This window comes from Talpa occidentalis, unplaced genomic scaffold (genome assembly GCF_014898055.3).
Source record: "Talpa occidentalis isolate TD23 unplaced genomic scaffold, MPIMG_talOcc4v2.1 talOcc4.7, whole genome shotgun sequence".
Classification (NCBI taxonomy): domain Eukaryota; kingdom Metazoa; phylum Chordata; class Mammalia; order Eulipotyphla; family Talpidae; genus Talpa; species Talpa occidentalis.
The window spans coordinates 48355324-48371340 of record NW_023605083.1 but is presented as its reverse complement, the minus strand read 5'-3'; the positions used below and the strand labels follow the sequence as shown (position 1 = coordinate 48371340).

General features: G+C 43.3%; 1 protein-coding gene across 1 annotated transcript; it reads right to left on the bottom strand.

Annotated features, from left to right (window-relative positions):
• Window positions 1–3836: 3836 nt before the first annotated feature.
• Window positions 3837–7202, bottom strand: LOC119232420 (spermatogenesis-associated protein 31D1-like). The gene is made up of 4 exons (XM_037494437.1): window positions 6947–7202; window positions 6261–6300; window positions 5537–5592; window positions 3837–5278 (listed from the first exon to the last, which is right to left on the bottom strand). The coding sequence occupies exons 1-4, from the start codon at window positions 7145–7147 to the stop codon at window positions 5213–5215; spliced, it is 363 nt and encodes a 120-aa protein (XP_037350334.1). The 5' UTR covers window positions 7148–7202; the 3' UTR covers window positions 3837–5212.
• Window positions 7203–16017: the final 8815 nt, after the last annotated feature.

The window sequence follows — 16017 nt, the reverse complement described above, 5'->3', positions numbered from 1 at the left end:
TGGGGTATATTGGGGCATTAACCTGTTTCACCAGCAGAATCCTGCCTTACCCACTTTTTCTTATTCCCCACTAAATTTAAAGCATCTTTTTTAGCATTCAGTTTTAGTTTACCCGGGAGGGAAGGGGCTGCCTTGTCAACACTCCACTGACAATTAGGTGATGCTTTCACTCAGCAGAAAATGTCATTATTCCTGGCAGCTCGAAGAACTACCTGGGCTAGAGAACTACTACTTCAAGGTCTCTTTGCCATAGAGAGGCCTCAGTGTCAGATTTAACTGCGCTGAACATGAGCCTTCTTAAACACCATCAGCACTGTCTCTAGATCCTACCCCAGCTAGTTCAACAAAATGAGCCCTCCAGATCCATAACCTCAGGATCCACAGTAGAAATATCCACCTCCAAACTCTCCCAATTTCAGGATACGCCCAACACCTGTGGGAACCTCCAGTCATTGACTATAAATGTGATTAAGGTGTTGTTTTTCTTCTTTCCTGTAATTGTATTTGAAAATACGCTTATCCTTGGTCTTTGCATTTAGAAGACCTGTCTTCCATAATCCCTAAAGAGTAGAGACCATACAATAAAGGAGGAGGTGTGGGCTACTATCTATTTCCAACAAGGCTGTGCAGAGCATATCTCCTCAGACTTAGGTGAAGAGAGCGTTTAGGGAGAAAACCACATACTTATATCTCAGCAAGAGTTCCAAGGGAGTGATCATTATTGAGAAACCAAAGGAGGCCTGTAGGGTAAAGAAAATATCAGGCTTTTCTGCCCTTCCGCCATCAGGATAGGTGATGGATCCTTATCCTGAATGCATGCCTGATGGCGGACACCTGAAATAGGGTGTGGGCATAGGTAGATGGGATTCAGCTGAGCTAAGACTGTACTTTTAAGGGCGGCGTCACGGGGGGACGCCAGCAGCAGCAGTAGAAGCCAAAGCAGCAGCAGTAGAAGCCGAAGCAGAAGCCGAAAGAGAAGCCGAGAAGCAGCAGAACGAACGCTAGAGAGCCCAGATAGAGTGAAGACTTGCTGGGGGCTGGGAGGCCTGCCAGCCTCCCAGCCAGCGCCCCTGCCTGCCATATGCCTGGTGAACCCCAATAAAAGACCTGCAAAACTACTGAGGACTCTGACTCCTCCTTTACCCGGTCTGCATGGGATCAGAAAACCTGCACTGTGCCTGTTCCTGCCTCTACAAGGCCATTTTTAAGAATTGAACTAAATCCTTCTGTTCAGCACAGCCGTGATTTATGCAAAACCCATGTCCCAGAAACATAAGACTTTGCTATTAAAGAAGAATTTATTGGGGATAATCAATCTGATAAACAATAAAGGAATTATTTTGGGTACAAAATTTTCCTCGCTGGAAAATTTGCAGAAGAATTTTTTGTTTACGTAGTTGACACAGCTCTCTGATCACCGTCCCTTCCACAGTGGTGAGAGACGTTGGAGAAGCGTGGCCCACGTGAGGCCTGCAGTTGGCTTTTAGATGGTATACAGATACCATGTGGGGGTGGGGGACGCTTCCCACACAATAGCTGTTCCCCAAGTGCCACAGCTTTCTGTGGATGTCCTCCCATGTCTCTGACACATCGAATATTTGTAGGATGAGTCTGGCCAGCAATGACAGCAGCTTGGGGGCAGAACTTGGCGTGTGTCACTTTACAGCAGGGACCCCTGTAGTTAAGAGGATGTCGCTGAATAGGCTCAGTGCAGGTCTGCACTTTTGTGTTCTGATGCGTTCTCCCACACCACATATCACTGGTGAATGAACGGCCTCATGATAGCCCAGCCTCTCCTGGGACTTTCCAGTGCCTGTCTTGATGTTCTGAGCTTCCAGCATCCCAGAAAAGGAAACTCTTACTTTTAAGCTGACCGCTGCTCTGCAAGCTTGATATGGAGCTGCCCTTCTCCTGGGAATTTTCTTCCCTTTTCCCAGGACGAATCCATTGCAAAAAGTGCTTCACTTTTTGCCTGAATATGTTTTCAGCAGGAGGTTGCCCCTCTTTGCTGAAAACCTGGGCAGTCTGCCTCCAGTGTGCCTCATGTAATGCCATGTTCCGAGTGGGAACGCTGTGCCTTCTGGGTTGGGGTGTCCCCAGCCTGGCGTCCCCTCCACCCAGCTCATCTGTGTTGGTCCCCCGAAGACTCACTCTCTTGGCAGCTGGAAGGAAATTCTTATCCTGCCACCTCTTGAAAGCATGCTGACAAATCCCATTCCCCAAACGCCGCCCCGGGCTGAACCCACTGTCCACCAAGTGGGCCTGCAGCACCTGGGAGGCCTCCATGTCCCCACTGGAGATGCCCTGAGCATGAATCAGTGAGGACTTGACGGTCAAGTTATCCGAAGAAAGTGATGCTGGTGGAGGGCTCCCTGGCTTGCTGGTTATCAAAATGTCACTAGATTTTGATCGAGGAGCATCAAGTTCCTCAGCCCTGAATATCTCCCTGGACATATCGGCTTTGGAAAGCATCTCTAAGTTCTGGCGCCTCTCTTTGCCCTGCAGCATTTCTGCTCTACTACTAAAACTTGTGTGTGGCCACAGCCTGCCTTGCAGGCGGCATGGGGGGGCACCTCGTGCCTCGGGGACACTGAGTCTGCCTTGACTTGCCCGGGAGACTGTGTTTGACAGGCAGAAGACTGGGTCTGCCACCCTTCATCCTCTGCGCACCCTCTGCTGGCTCCTGGGTGACGGCAGGGATTGGTTCTCTCACGCTCCCTTCTCTGTCCCTGCCCAGGTGTGAGGTAGCAGGGACAGGGTGAGCTCGCACAGGACCTACACCTGTTAGCCCCACCTTCTCTTCCCCATTCGATTTTCTTCTAATGGACGTGAAGCCCCCTGATTTGGAGTCCTCCTGAGTAGTCATGTTGGTTGAGGAGGGATGGTTGGGAAGGGAAGAGGTTTCTGTCTCTTTGAAGATGTCTAAGGATTGACGGACTCTAGAGGGAGGTCCCAATCGCATCCCCAGACGAAACCTCTTCATATGGTCTTCCAGCAAATTCTGCGCGCTGGACTTCATGAAGGAGAGCTGCTGGGAGGTGTTGAGGGAGTAGTCCTGAGGCACCGCTGAACACAAATTGTCCTGCCCTACTTGGTTGTGCGGTTTCGCAGAACGCTGCAGTGACTGCTTATCACTGTACACTGGACTTCACCCAGAGTTAGGGAGCTGACTCTCATTAATTTGCTCAAATTCCTTACTCAAATATCCTCCCAGGGCATTTTCCAGTTCAATGTCATGTAGACTCCCCTCTGAGGCCCTTGAATCTTTCCCTGAAAAACTGATAATGTGACCATGGTTGTTCTCCCAGTCATGCCTCTGTTGCTGCTCTGAAGAGCTCAAAAGGTTATTATCTTTTGAGACTTTTTCTGGGCTATGTCTGTCGTACCTCCCTGCATCCTTCTTAAACTGAGTCATTACTGAGCTCTTCCTCTCATGGACACTTCCAGATTGGCTCAGTCCAACATTTAGAGTTTTGCAACTCCGACCCTGAAGCACAGTGCTTCCCGAAGGTGCACTGTAGCCCCCCAATTCATTTGCCTCTGACAGCCATTCTGGAGGCATCTGTAATGACATGGAATGTACGATCCTTTGGGGCAAGCCACAACAGTGTTGGATAAGCCTCTTTCGAAGGTGATGTTCTAGTTTTCTCCGAAGTTTATCACTAAAGGGAAAATCTCCAGGAAGGATGGAGATGCATTCAGAGACAAGGGAGTCCCGGCGTTGAGGAAAATTGGGAGGTGAAGTGCTAAAGTCTTTGTAAGAACTTTGGACAACAGCGGGTAAACCCCACACATTTGCTAGTTGCTTCTGCACACGTGCCATCCCAGGAATTCAGTATCAGCAGGTTGGAGACAATCTGGGTCATTCTCGGGTCTATTGAAAAACACGCCACAGATCTTAATTTGGTGTGAAGGGCCAGATGGTTGGGCTGGGATTGGGCAAGTCAGGTCGGCTGGCGGCTGGGATTGTGGCATGGACGGGGACTGTGGTGGAGTTTGAGGCAACGCTGGAGTCTGGATTTCGGGTGAGGACAGAGGGAGGGGCTGGGGAAGCTCTGGGGCTTCTTGATTGGTGGAGGCATTTGATATTCTATTGAAAAAAGAGACAGGGGGAGCGCCCCCCGAGAGAGAAACGGCAGAGCGCAAGGACTCGCTGTGTAGGGATGGGAGAACCCAGAAGAGCTGGATGCATTTTTGCTGTAAATGGTCCCCCAAAGATTTAAGATGTGGGGGCAGTTCATGCATCTGCAGCTCCTGTGGTTTGCCTTTGGGGCTTCCTTGGGGAAGGGAGACTGCTGAGTCATCCTTATCAGCAGGGGACCCTAACATTTCCCCTGAAGATTTCGGTTGGTACCCTGGTCCCTGTGGTTTTGGAAAGGAATAACTATTCTTTTCCTTGTCCTTCCACATCAGGAAATCACTCCGCTTTTGCACTTGCCTCTCTAGGAGTTCCAAGACGTCTGCACTGAGAAATGGCAGGTTCACAGAGGTCTCGAAAGACGGAAGGGCAAGCCATTCGTGAGTGAAGTCCCCACGTGGTGCCCAGGTAGAGGCTAACCAGTCTGAAACAGAAAGCCCTGGTGGGCTGCAGGAGGTGGTGTTCTCTGAGACCGTCTTGAATGAGATGGAAATTGCTTTAGATTGAGTCCGAGTTACCGTGGTGTCTTGAGGTGATGAAACAGACAGTGTTGGTGGTGGATGATGATAACCATATGGATCATCAGGATTCATTGGTTGTGGCAAATTAGGTAAGGCTTTGATACCTTGACAGAGGGTGGGGTCCCCTGAGAAGATGTTATTTAGAGACAAAGGGGTGTGTGCTGGGAGCATAACGTCCACTCTCTTAGTGTCATATTGGGGGACTGGGGAAAAAGCACGGTGTTGTGGTGAAGAATGGCCTGCTGGGAATTCAGGACCCAGTGAAGGAAAAGGCTCTGGTGACAGATTGTATCCCAGTGAGGGTGCAAGAAACTCATCTAAACAGGTCAGTGGATTCGGTGAGTGAAGAGGGTTGGAGAGGGGTAGTGGGGAAGGTTGAAGCAAAGAAACTGGTATTTGGTCTCCAGGGGGAGCTGCTGGGAAGGCAGAGGACATTGTGAATGAGGACCCAGCCATGGGAGCTGTGGAGGTCAAAGGAGAGACAGAGGGAGCATCTTCCAGGGCTTCTGAGAACAGCAGTTGGTTGATCTCAGCAGTTGCTCTATTACACACTTCACAGAAGGGGTCTGGACACAATAGTTGGCGAAAGCGGGTGGTAGCATGTTTCTGGCCCAGGGAACTGCAGGAGACAGGGGTGTTCAAATTGCAGCCAGGGCCAGAACCATGAAAGGATGACCCGTTGGCCTGGCAGGGATGGGACATCTAACTCTGCTTCTTCACATTGCCCCGCTCTGTGACCTCACAATACCCTCCTTCCCGTGGCTACCCCTCCCACGACTATCCCCTCCCATGACTACAGCGGGTAACACTAAATCCCTAGGTCATGCTACAGTGGCCTAGGTCATGCTACAGTGAGGTCAGGGCAAGGACAAGTCACCTTTCCACTGAAGCAGTCAGCTTCCTCTTCTGTGTCACTCTGGCAATAGCTCCAACCTGGGAAACAAGAAGGTGGTATATGTGATGAAAATAGAAGTGTAGGTTTAATGCAGGAGTCCCTTAGGAGCGACCTTGGGGCTATCTGGCACTGAAATGCTCAACAATCACTAGAGGAAGACAGATGGCAGTGATACTATCAACCAGTGTCTCGCCTGCTGCTCCCCTAAGCAGTGTATTTCGGTCCTTCTGCCTGTTCTGCTCCCTTTTCTATCTCTTGTGGATTCTCTCTCCCTCCATGCCTCTGGCCTGAACCCCCGTGTTTGTATTAGGGTCGTGTGTATGTTGCTTCATGTCTAAAGACTTTGATGTACATGATCTCCTGTGATGCCCTAAACCACCCTGGAAGGAATGCAGGTCAGTGGTTCCCTCAAAACGGAATGGATCATCCATGAAGTCAGAGAACTTTTAGAAAGTCAGGCCACTGAATCTCTGACTCTCAGTATACCCCATGGGCCTGTCAGGCAACGGCCATTACCCCGGCCCATCACTGCTTCCTGTCCCGGGGCGGCAGAGCAGGGTACCTGACATACCTCATCCCATCAGCCGCTCCTCGAGGGCCTGTTTCTGAGAGAGACTACTATCCGCAGAAATCACAGATTTGGGGCTTCCTGCAAGAGAGGGAAGGGCGGCCTCGGAGAGCGCGGGTGGAACAGGCAGACCCTTACCTGTCAGTGTCCCCCCTTTCCGCCTCCTCTTGGCGCTGCACTGAAAACAAAAAGAATAAATGATTGATTCTCAGTTCACTCCTCTGTGGAGAAAACTCAGACATGCATTATCTAGAATGAGAAGACTCTGCTTTCATTAACTGAACTTTGTATTCCTTTTTAAAAATACCTTTTTAAAGTGCTAAAGTATTTTCTGGTTTTCCTTCTGGAAAAAGTCAGGGATTTTGTCTATGAGATACACATTGCTATTCTCAGTCAACATCCTGTATATAATCTGTTGGGATGGGAGCCTGTATCTTGGATTGCGATCTCGGGCTACAGCCTCTCCTCAGGGGACTGCGCTCCTGATCATCTCAACATTCAGGAAGACTTGATGGAGTGACACCTACCAGGGTTGTGACTCATGACCCAGTGTTGGGGCCTGTGTGTCCCGCAGAGATCTCAGACACTGTCCTGATCAGGAACGCAGGGGCATGGTGCTTACTTCCACCACACCCAGCTGGTCTGTGAGCACCTCGTGAGCCTAGTCCTACCTACTCTATTCCCTAGGAGCATGAGGTGTATCCTGGTCACACATCCCATCTTAGGTGTCTCCCAGAACCAAGCAAACTTATTTTAAAATGTTGGAACAAACATGGAAATGGCAATACAGAATCTCTATTGGGGAATTGCCCAGTGTTCCTTACCTTTCTCCTCTCTGTGGTTTTCCAGCCAGTGAATAGAGATGGAATCCCCACCAGGTAGCACAGGAACAGAAAGACCAAACAATACCCACATAGGCAAATGAGGTCAGGGTCAATATCCAAGGATATTGAGCCAAAGCTCAGCCTGGACTCATCAATATGGCATTTCAGAAATGAAAGAGCATCCCATTTACTGATTTCCATATTCTGAATCACACGCTTGCCTGAGGCAACTGAACCTGAGAAGGCTAGCACTGGACTTTATTTAGTCCCTTGCTTATATCACAGAGCTCTGAAGTGTCTCAAAGGAAACCTGGGAGCAGGGGCGGGGCTACCACAGACTGTGCCCATAGCCCCTCCCCCAACTCAGGTCCAGCAGGTTCCTCTATTCTCCATAGCCCAGGAGGTTTCTCTACCCTAAACTATCATCCAGTTTTCCAGTTCCACCCTCCATCATATATTTGCTTCGAGGATATATGCTTCTTGTATCTGTCACGCAGATGGAAACTGAGCTCCTCTTTACCGTTCGAAAACCCTGGCTTGAGTCTCACCAATTAACTGCCTTGAAAGTATGCAATACTGCTAGGAATGTTTGCAGACATTGACACTCAACATCCTATGTGTCCTCAAATCCATCTTCCCCATAGGATGTTTTTGCCTATTCAAACTCAGATACAGACCTACAGTGCTTTTACACTGACTTTTATTATGAATGCCAAATAGTGAATTTTAGTTTTGTGATTCTGTCAGTTTCAATCATCTTTAATCAGCGGGGCTGATACAGTTAAAGTGGACAGTTCATGATTCAGTTTCAGGACACAAAAAAAATGTGTAAAATAAATGTGAATAATTAACTTCTAATGATCTTGGATAAGTCTGCAACAGTTATCTTTCTGAAATTAATGTTTTAAATTATAAAATCTTGTGGGACATGCTATATACACATGTGCGGATACACACACATGCACACACACATCCTTTGACAAGGTAATTTGTTATATTCAAAGCCAAAAATAAACCATTTTCCTTTTTCTTTCAATATTTCATTTTTAATTTTGTCCCTACTCCTTTCTACTTTACCTAACATACAGATAATCCCTGCCATCTATATCGGTTTCCTAACTGATATACATAGTCCTGTCTTAGTTTGAGTTTCTATGATAAAGATACCATAGACTGGGTGGCTTAAACAACAAACATTTATTTCTCATAGTTTGGGAGGCTGGGAAGTTCAACATCAAGTTTCCAGCAGATTCCATGTCTGCAGAGGCCTGCTTCCTGGTTCTTAGATAGAAAGCTTCTCCCTGCAACTTCCTGTTATGCAAAAAGGGAATGAGAGTTTTCTGGCATCCCTTTTATGAAGGCACTAATCCCTTTCATGAAGGCTCCACTCATAAGATCTAACCATGTCTGATAGGCCCTATCAACCATTACCATCACTCTGGGATGACAATTTCAACCTGGGAATTTGGGAGTGGGTCAAGGGATGGGATGACACACACATTTAGTCCTTCACCCTCGCTGGCTGGGATATGCAAAACTATTGACCTCCTCCATCATCTCAGGGCATGGTTGGACCTACCACTGTCAAAGTCCGAGAGCAAAATCTGGTCTTGAGAAGCCTTCCCTGATTATCCTTGAGGAACTTGTAAATATAATCATTTTTCCCTAAGCGTTCCTTGTGGGAAAAAGTTCTTCACTAAATAGTCACACCCACATAGATTCGAAAACCTGTCACTTTTTTCAGGCTCCTCTTGTCAGATTTAAATGATGCCAACACCTCCCTCCCCTCTATCTACATCTACTATTCTAAACTCTTTATTTTCATGACAGCTGTCCTCTGTCCTCTGAACTTCTTTACATTATAATGCCCTTTATTTGACACCCATGGCCTCACATTGTCACTTGACAGGCAGAGTTTCCTTTCAGTTATGCAGGAACGGGTAACCTGCCTTGAGGATAAAATCTGCCAAGCAGCCTCACTTCCTCCTCACCTTGATATGCAGCCCAGCCAAGTTTTCACTTAATAAACATTTACTGCTGGAAACTAGGAAATGCAAGTACCTATCAGTCATGGTCTTTGTCCTTAAGGACCTCAGGGTACTTAAAGCAAAACCCTACAGCAGTCAAGAGTTACACTCTGCACAGGACAGGTTTCCCCCAGATTTGTGAATTGTCAAGCCATCCCTGGAATAGATTCAAGAAGTGTGAGAGACTGGGTCTTAACTGTGCAAACATATGGGACTCCTAAGGAAGGCACCCCTGCCTGCCCACCCTCTCCATTTACTGATATAAATGAGCAGTTCTTTGAGAAGATAGTCAAAGAACAGCTTTTCTTTTTTAAAAGGGCATGGGTTGGCTAGATATCCTTACTTACATATGCATGCCTTAAGTTAAAACCTAAAGAAGTTTTAATAAGGCTTTTCCCCAAATGCAAATAAGATTCCTTTTCATAACCTGGTAGTAGCTCCTTCAAAATTTAAAGGGACAAGATATAAAAGATACAAATATTTTTCTTTTTGTGCCACCAAAAAATAAACTCCATTGATATTTAGTAGGAGAGGTTCTTAGCACATATCCTTTTACAATAACATCAACTATAAATAACTAATTTGTCTTATTTGTAAAGTATTTAACTTTTAGTGATCTCAGTGGACTTTACAACCACTCTGTGATATAAGCAAGAAAGGTATTATCATGCCTTTTTCATCGAGGAAAAATACTGAAGCTCTGTCATATATGGGTTAGCTCCCTAGCAAGGGATTGAACTAAGTCTGCAGTGATCATAGCATGATAGAGCTGAGACTTAACCCCTCCACCATCAGGGAGGCCCCCCACTTCTGGCCTACGCCCAGTTCTTCTATGCATAAATAAATAAAATTAAATCTTAAAAAAAAAAAACTGAAGCTCAAAGAGGATAAGCAACTTCCCTAGATCGTTCAGCTAATAATATTTACAATAATATTAATAAGTGAGTTCTTAAATTGCATCCCCTAGTCCTAAAATTAAAGCAGCAGTGTGGCTAAGATATTCATGTTGTCCATGCAATGCTGGCAAATTTGGGAAGTAAGAGAAAGGTATCCTATCAGCTCTTAGGTAACTTTTCCTTTGCATTCTATGTAGGTTTTATTCTCTTGCCCTCTTCAAATCTGCTTTCAAGAACTATATTACATATAACTTCCAGCAAGGTATAAATGAATAATAAAAGTTTAAAATGTCATCTCTCTCAGAAATACATCTCATTTTACATATATCCAGCCCCAGAGCCATATAATAAAGCTCTCACCAGAACACTTCAGGCAGCCCTCAGGAGGTGACAGAGATGACTTTTGGTGGAGGGAGATCTTCTCACACCCCCATGACTTTTTTCCAGTTGACTAAGTAACCATACAGAAATCTGGTCCAGATTTCATGCTGCAATTGTTTTTACAGGTCTTCCTTGTTTTATGGTGTCATTATGTAAGTTCATCATAATTTGAAAATATCAAAGCTTAAAATGCATTTAATAAACTGAACTTCCTACTAAACATCATAGCTTAACTAGTCTACCTTAAATGTGTTCAAGACATGTTAGCCTATAATTGGCCCAAATCACTGAACACCTCTTTTATAAAAGAGTAATGAATAGCTCATATAATTTACTGAAGATGCCCTGAAAGTGAATAGCAGACATGATGGTATGTGAAAACAAAAAAGGCAGTATCTGAAAAGCACTGGCAGCACAGTGAACTGTAATGTATCAGTTCTTTACCCTCCTGATCTCATGGCTGACTGGGAGCAGAGTTTGCTGCCTCTGCCCAGTACCATGAGAGAATATTGCTCCACTTATCACTCGTTAAGGAAAAGATCAGAATTAGATGTAAAGTTTCTACTGAATGTGTATCCCTTTCACACCATTGTTAAGGCCAAAAAATCGTAAGTCAGACCATCATAATTCTGTCACCATCCGCATTGTCTCTTAGGAAGAATACATTCCGCTGCTTTGCTCAATGAATCGAGTCGATATGGTGAGACTCAGAATAGATAAATGATTAGTTTAGGATTCTCATATCTTATTTTTCAGTTTTCTAGGAACAGTCCTCAATGCTCTCTCACTCACACACTGATCACTGTCCCTGGGCTAAGCCACATAGCCTATGTTCGGGACAACGAAAATTCTGAAGAACAGTATTTAGGACAAAATTCTTCAAAACTGTTTTTAAAGGACTAATTTGCCTGTCATTCAGTCAAACAACAGTTTCTTTATTGCATTCCACTCTGTATTCTAGTATAAATATCAGTAAGATAAGGCATTACCTCTGTCCCTGGGGAAGGTCATACCTGCACACAACTACAATGTGATTTAAACTTAAAGGAACAGGAAAAAGGACACAAAGAAAACACAGATAAAGGAGCAATTGAGCAATTAATTCTGCCAAGACATTGATGGAGCTGGAAGGGATTATGCTGAGTGAAATAAGTCAGAAGGAAAAAGATAAATATCAGATGGTTTCACTTATATGTGGAATATGGAGAAACCAAACAAAGGATCAGGAAAAAGACAAACTTGCAGCTGACCACAGATCTAAGGCACAGAGCAGGGGAGGGGGAGGGAGAGGGGCCAAAAGGTGGAGGGGCGGACGAGGACAAGGGGCAGTGGAGAGGGATCACAGGTGCTGTGGTGTGGGAGAATTACAGGGAGGGTAGAAATCAAATCCTGCCCAGAAATTAACAACAATGTAAGAAAATAAGTTTAAAAACTCTTCTGCCAAGGAGGGAGATGGGAGAGGGTAATCTTCAGAATTGGCGCCAACTAAGATGGACCTTGTAAGGTCCATGTCCATCTCCTCCCCTGCCCACCTCCTTCCTTCTCCTCCTCTTTGCTTAGACTTGTTTTTAAGAGCAGTGCTAGGTTCACAGTAAAGATGAGCGGAAAGTACAAAGGTCTGGGTTTCCCCTGATACACACACACACACACACACATCTTTGACAGTCAAAATCCAGTGCCAGAATGAGACATTTGTTGCAATGAACCAACAGTTGACACACTACTATCACTCAAGACCATAGTTCACATTAGGGTTTACTCATGGTGTCCTACATTCTGTGTTTAAACAAATGTATAACAGCATTACCGTTGTAGCACATTGTAGTTCCACTGTCCTAAGACTTCTCTGAGCTCTTCCCATTCATCCCATCTTCCCCTTTCCCTTTGCAACCACTGATCTTTCCAGTGTCTTCAGAGTTTTGCCATTTCCAGAATGTCATATAGTTGGAATCATATATGTAGTTTTTTCAGGTTGACTTCTTTCACTTAGGAATGTGCATTTAAATTTTCTCCCTGTAAGTTCATGGCTTAATATCTCATATCTCTTTAGGACTGAGTAATATTCCCTTGTCTGGATATACCACAGGTGACATAGCCATTCATTTTGCACATCTTGGCTACTTCCCATTTTTGGAAGCTTTAAATAAAGCTCCTATAAATTTTCTTTTTAAAAAATACTTTATTGAAATATCATTCACATACCCTACAATTAATTCATTAAAAATGTTATAATTCAGTGGCTTTTAGTATATTCACAATGTTGTATCCATCAGTACAATCAATTTTAGAACATTTTCATCATCCAAAGAGAAACTCTATTTTTCTTAGCCTTCGCCTTCCAATTTCATTTCCTCCAGCCCTAGGTTACCATTACTCTATTCTGCTATATATATATGTGTATTTAATGTGTAGGGAATAATACAATATGTCTCCTTTTGTATGTGGTTTGTTCTCTTAGCATGTTTTCTAATAGGTTGCCCATGTTTTAACATATACCGGTAGTTCATTTCTATTTATGGCAAATAGCATTCCATTTTATGGATATACCTTATTTTGTTTGTATATTGATCAGCAGACAAACATTTGGGTTGTCTCTATTCTTGAAATACTATGAATAAACCTGTAATGGACACTTGGGGACCTGTTTTGGTGTGGAAGTATGTTTCCATTTCTTGCTCACTCATTTTAGGAGTCACTTAAGTTTACATCTTGTCTAAGCTTGCTGCTTTCTGAGATTTTGGTAGTAAAACCATATTAGACTCCCTATGAAATAAGGTCTTTGGGATCTAAATACAGTTTGTATCAAAGGCCATGGTGCATTGATTTGCCCTCCTGCCATACTCTCAAAATCAGCCCTTGAGTCAGCATGAGTGATGGTGATGTGTAATGCTTAAACTTTAAGAATAAGGAACACTTTATGCTCTTAAGTTCTATTCTTACAAAGTCAGAAAAGGCTGTGAGAAGAGGAAGTACAATCCAGCCAGAGGGAGTATGAACAAACCTGTGTGACATATATAAAATACATGGTAAATCATAAGGTATGTGCCTGAGTATGAGAGAAGAAGAAACTTCAGCTGGAAAAATTTAGATTGAGAAAAAATTAGAAGAGGACTCAATTGTGAAAGACTTTGAATGACAGTTTAAGAACTTCGAATCTTGTACTAAAGAGTGGGAAGTGAAAATTTTTAAAACCCAGAACCTAGCATACCCAGATCTCTATTTTGGAAAGATTTCTGATAAATAGAAACTGGTTGAGAGTTCATGGGTAAATATGCAAATTAATCACTGTATCACATAGGATTTTTCTCTTGCAGATGACAGAAAACGAGAATTCTTATTTAAGCAAAACTTTTAATTTATTGGCCCATAATGCAGGAATACATCCAGCCTCTGATTCCCCATGACTTTGTTCTACTTTCTGAGGGTTGACTCATTCTCATGCCTCTTCTTTTGGTTCCAAGATGGCATCAGTGAAGCGAAACAGAGAATTGTAGTCGCAGCATTCTCAACTAAAGTCCCAACATTCAGGTAAAGAGGAGGAGCTCAGGTCATAGGAACAACCATGAAAGGATTATTGAAACCAGAGAATACTCTTAGCCTAATTTAAGTCAGTGCTACCCAAGTATACTTCATGGACTAGTGCCTGCCTCTTTGCATATTTTTGTTGTCATCTGCAGCCTAATAATCATAGAAATTGAAATTGAGCATGCTTAGAAATGTTTATTGCAATTTGATGAAGTAATTGGCTCTAATAATAAAAATGATTGAGGCTTGTATTTTGATTATCTTTATGTTTTATGTTTCCAGTGATTGATTTGTAGTTTATTTTGTACAAGTATCAATTCACAGAAGATGCAGGTATGGTGGGGAAGCACACTGGTTTTCTACTACAGAGAGTTTGAGAAACATGATGTAATATTACGTGAGAGACAATATTCTAGAAACACACAGGAAAACTTGGGAGTTTCCCTCTCACCATGAAATGGTGCAAAAACAAATACCCTCTATAATTGTGGGACTTAATTTGGAGAGAAGATGTTAGCTCTCTTATTTTCTCATGCTTTCTTCCATTTTGACCTCTTAATCAGAATCCCTCTAAGAATTTACTCTGTGTAAGCTTTTGATATGTCCGTTTTAATAGGCTAAGTATCACCTGGTATTCATCTATCCTCTCCACTGGAACTTATAGAATCAAAGCATTGTTTAAAATAAAGTGTCTAGAATCAAACATCAGATGTTTAGAATTAAAGCATTCATATGGCTCTTCTAAGCCATGAAGAGAAAAATAACTTTGAGGTAGACTAACGCAAGGTAATTACTAAACTAAGCCGAATTTCTTTGCCATGCTCTTGACACTGAGATATAGACACTCCAGAGCCCTATTAAGAGGGCTAAAGAAAAGAATGTTTAAGACAAATTTCAAGAATCTAAGTTTCTCATTAAAAACACATTTAAAAATTTGTTTTAGGTTAACTTGCTAGGGCATTTGTAGAGCAAGGAAATGTGTGACAATTTGGCAAATTGGAGCTTTCATTCCTCCTCTAAAATAAAATGGAAACAATAAAAACACAATTAAAAATAAAATTTAAAAAACATAATCTGAAAGAGTATTTTGATTCTTTGTTCTAATCAAAGCTCTGCAATTCAAGTTTTGCTGGAGAGCAACCAGTATCTTCAAACTCACTGTCCACGAAGGGCTAGTGCAGGCACAGGATTTAGAACTCTTTTCTGCCCTTACAGCTGGAAGTGACCTTCAAGAACTGTCTTGTCTGGCTTTCTCATTTACCTATTGGAAACTGAGACTCAGACAGCTTTAATCTTTTCTCCTTTATCCTGTCTTTTGTGTTTTGTGTTCGCAACGTGTGTGTGTATGTGTGTGTGTGTCTGTGTGTGTCTGTGTGTTCTCTTAGAGAACTTGAAACCTGTTATCTGCCTAGTCATAACCTAATTTAGACAGACATCATGGGACTTATTTCTCTTGGGGCCCTAAATCACCTGCTGGTATAATGGTAAGGACTCAACAAACACCAAATTTTATCCAGTACTATTTGAAATCTGCAGCTTTTGCCTAAGAGAACCTTACAAACAATTGATTTAGTAATACATTTCTATGAAAATCTAAGGGAACTATACATCTTCATACCCTCTGCAGTAAATAAGCTGAGAGTAACCTTTCAGCTGAAGACCCAAACTTTGTCTGATAACACTTGGCAAAAAAATAAAAAAACAATTGCAGTAGTCCAGAGGAGCAGATGTTAACAGTCTGAGACACACATTCACACATGCTTCAGCAATGGCCCCCAAACCTGACATCATTAAAAATAATCCCTCTTGTATTTTAGCAGTTTATCTCTTCTTCATATAAACACAATGATTGTTTATCATATACACCAAGTACAAAATTGGCCTATAATAGAACTGCCTTTAGCAGGATTACCCTTCAGTTTGAATATAGTTTAGATCACTTTTGGCCTCCCGGGGGATGAGGGAACCCAGAAGGGAAAGGGAATAGAGCTAATGTTTGATGGGTACTTAACGCATGTCCCAAATTTTCACTCATCTCATTTCTTATATATCTTGTGGGGGAAGAAATATTTTTGTTATTTTACCTATAAAAAGAAGCCCAGAAATATAAAATAATTTGCAAGGCTACAGAGCTAAGAAGCAGCAACCAAGCTCACTCTGATCTTTGGGTTTTTTTTAAGATTTATTTATACATACAAGAACTGGGGTACAGGCCAAAGTTGTGGGGGGTGAAAGGATTCAC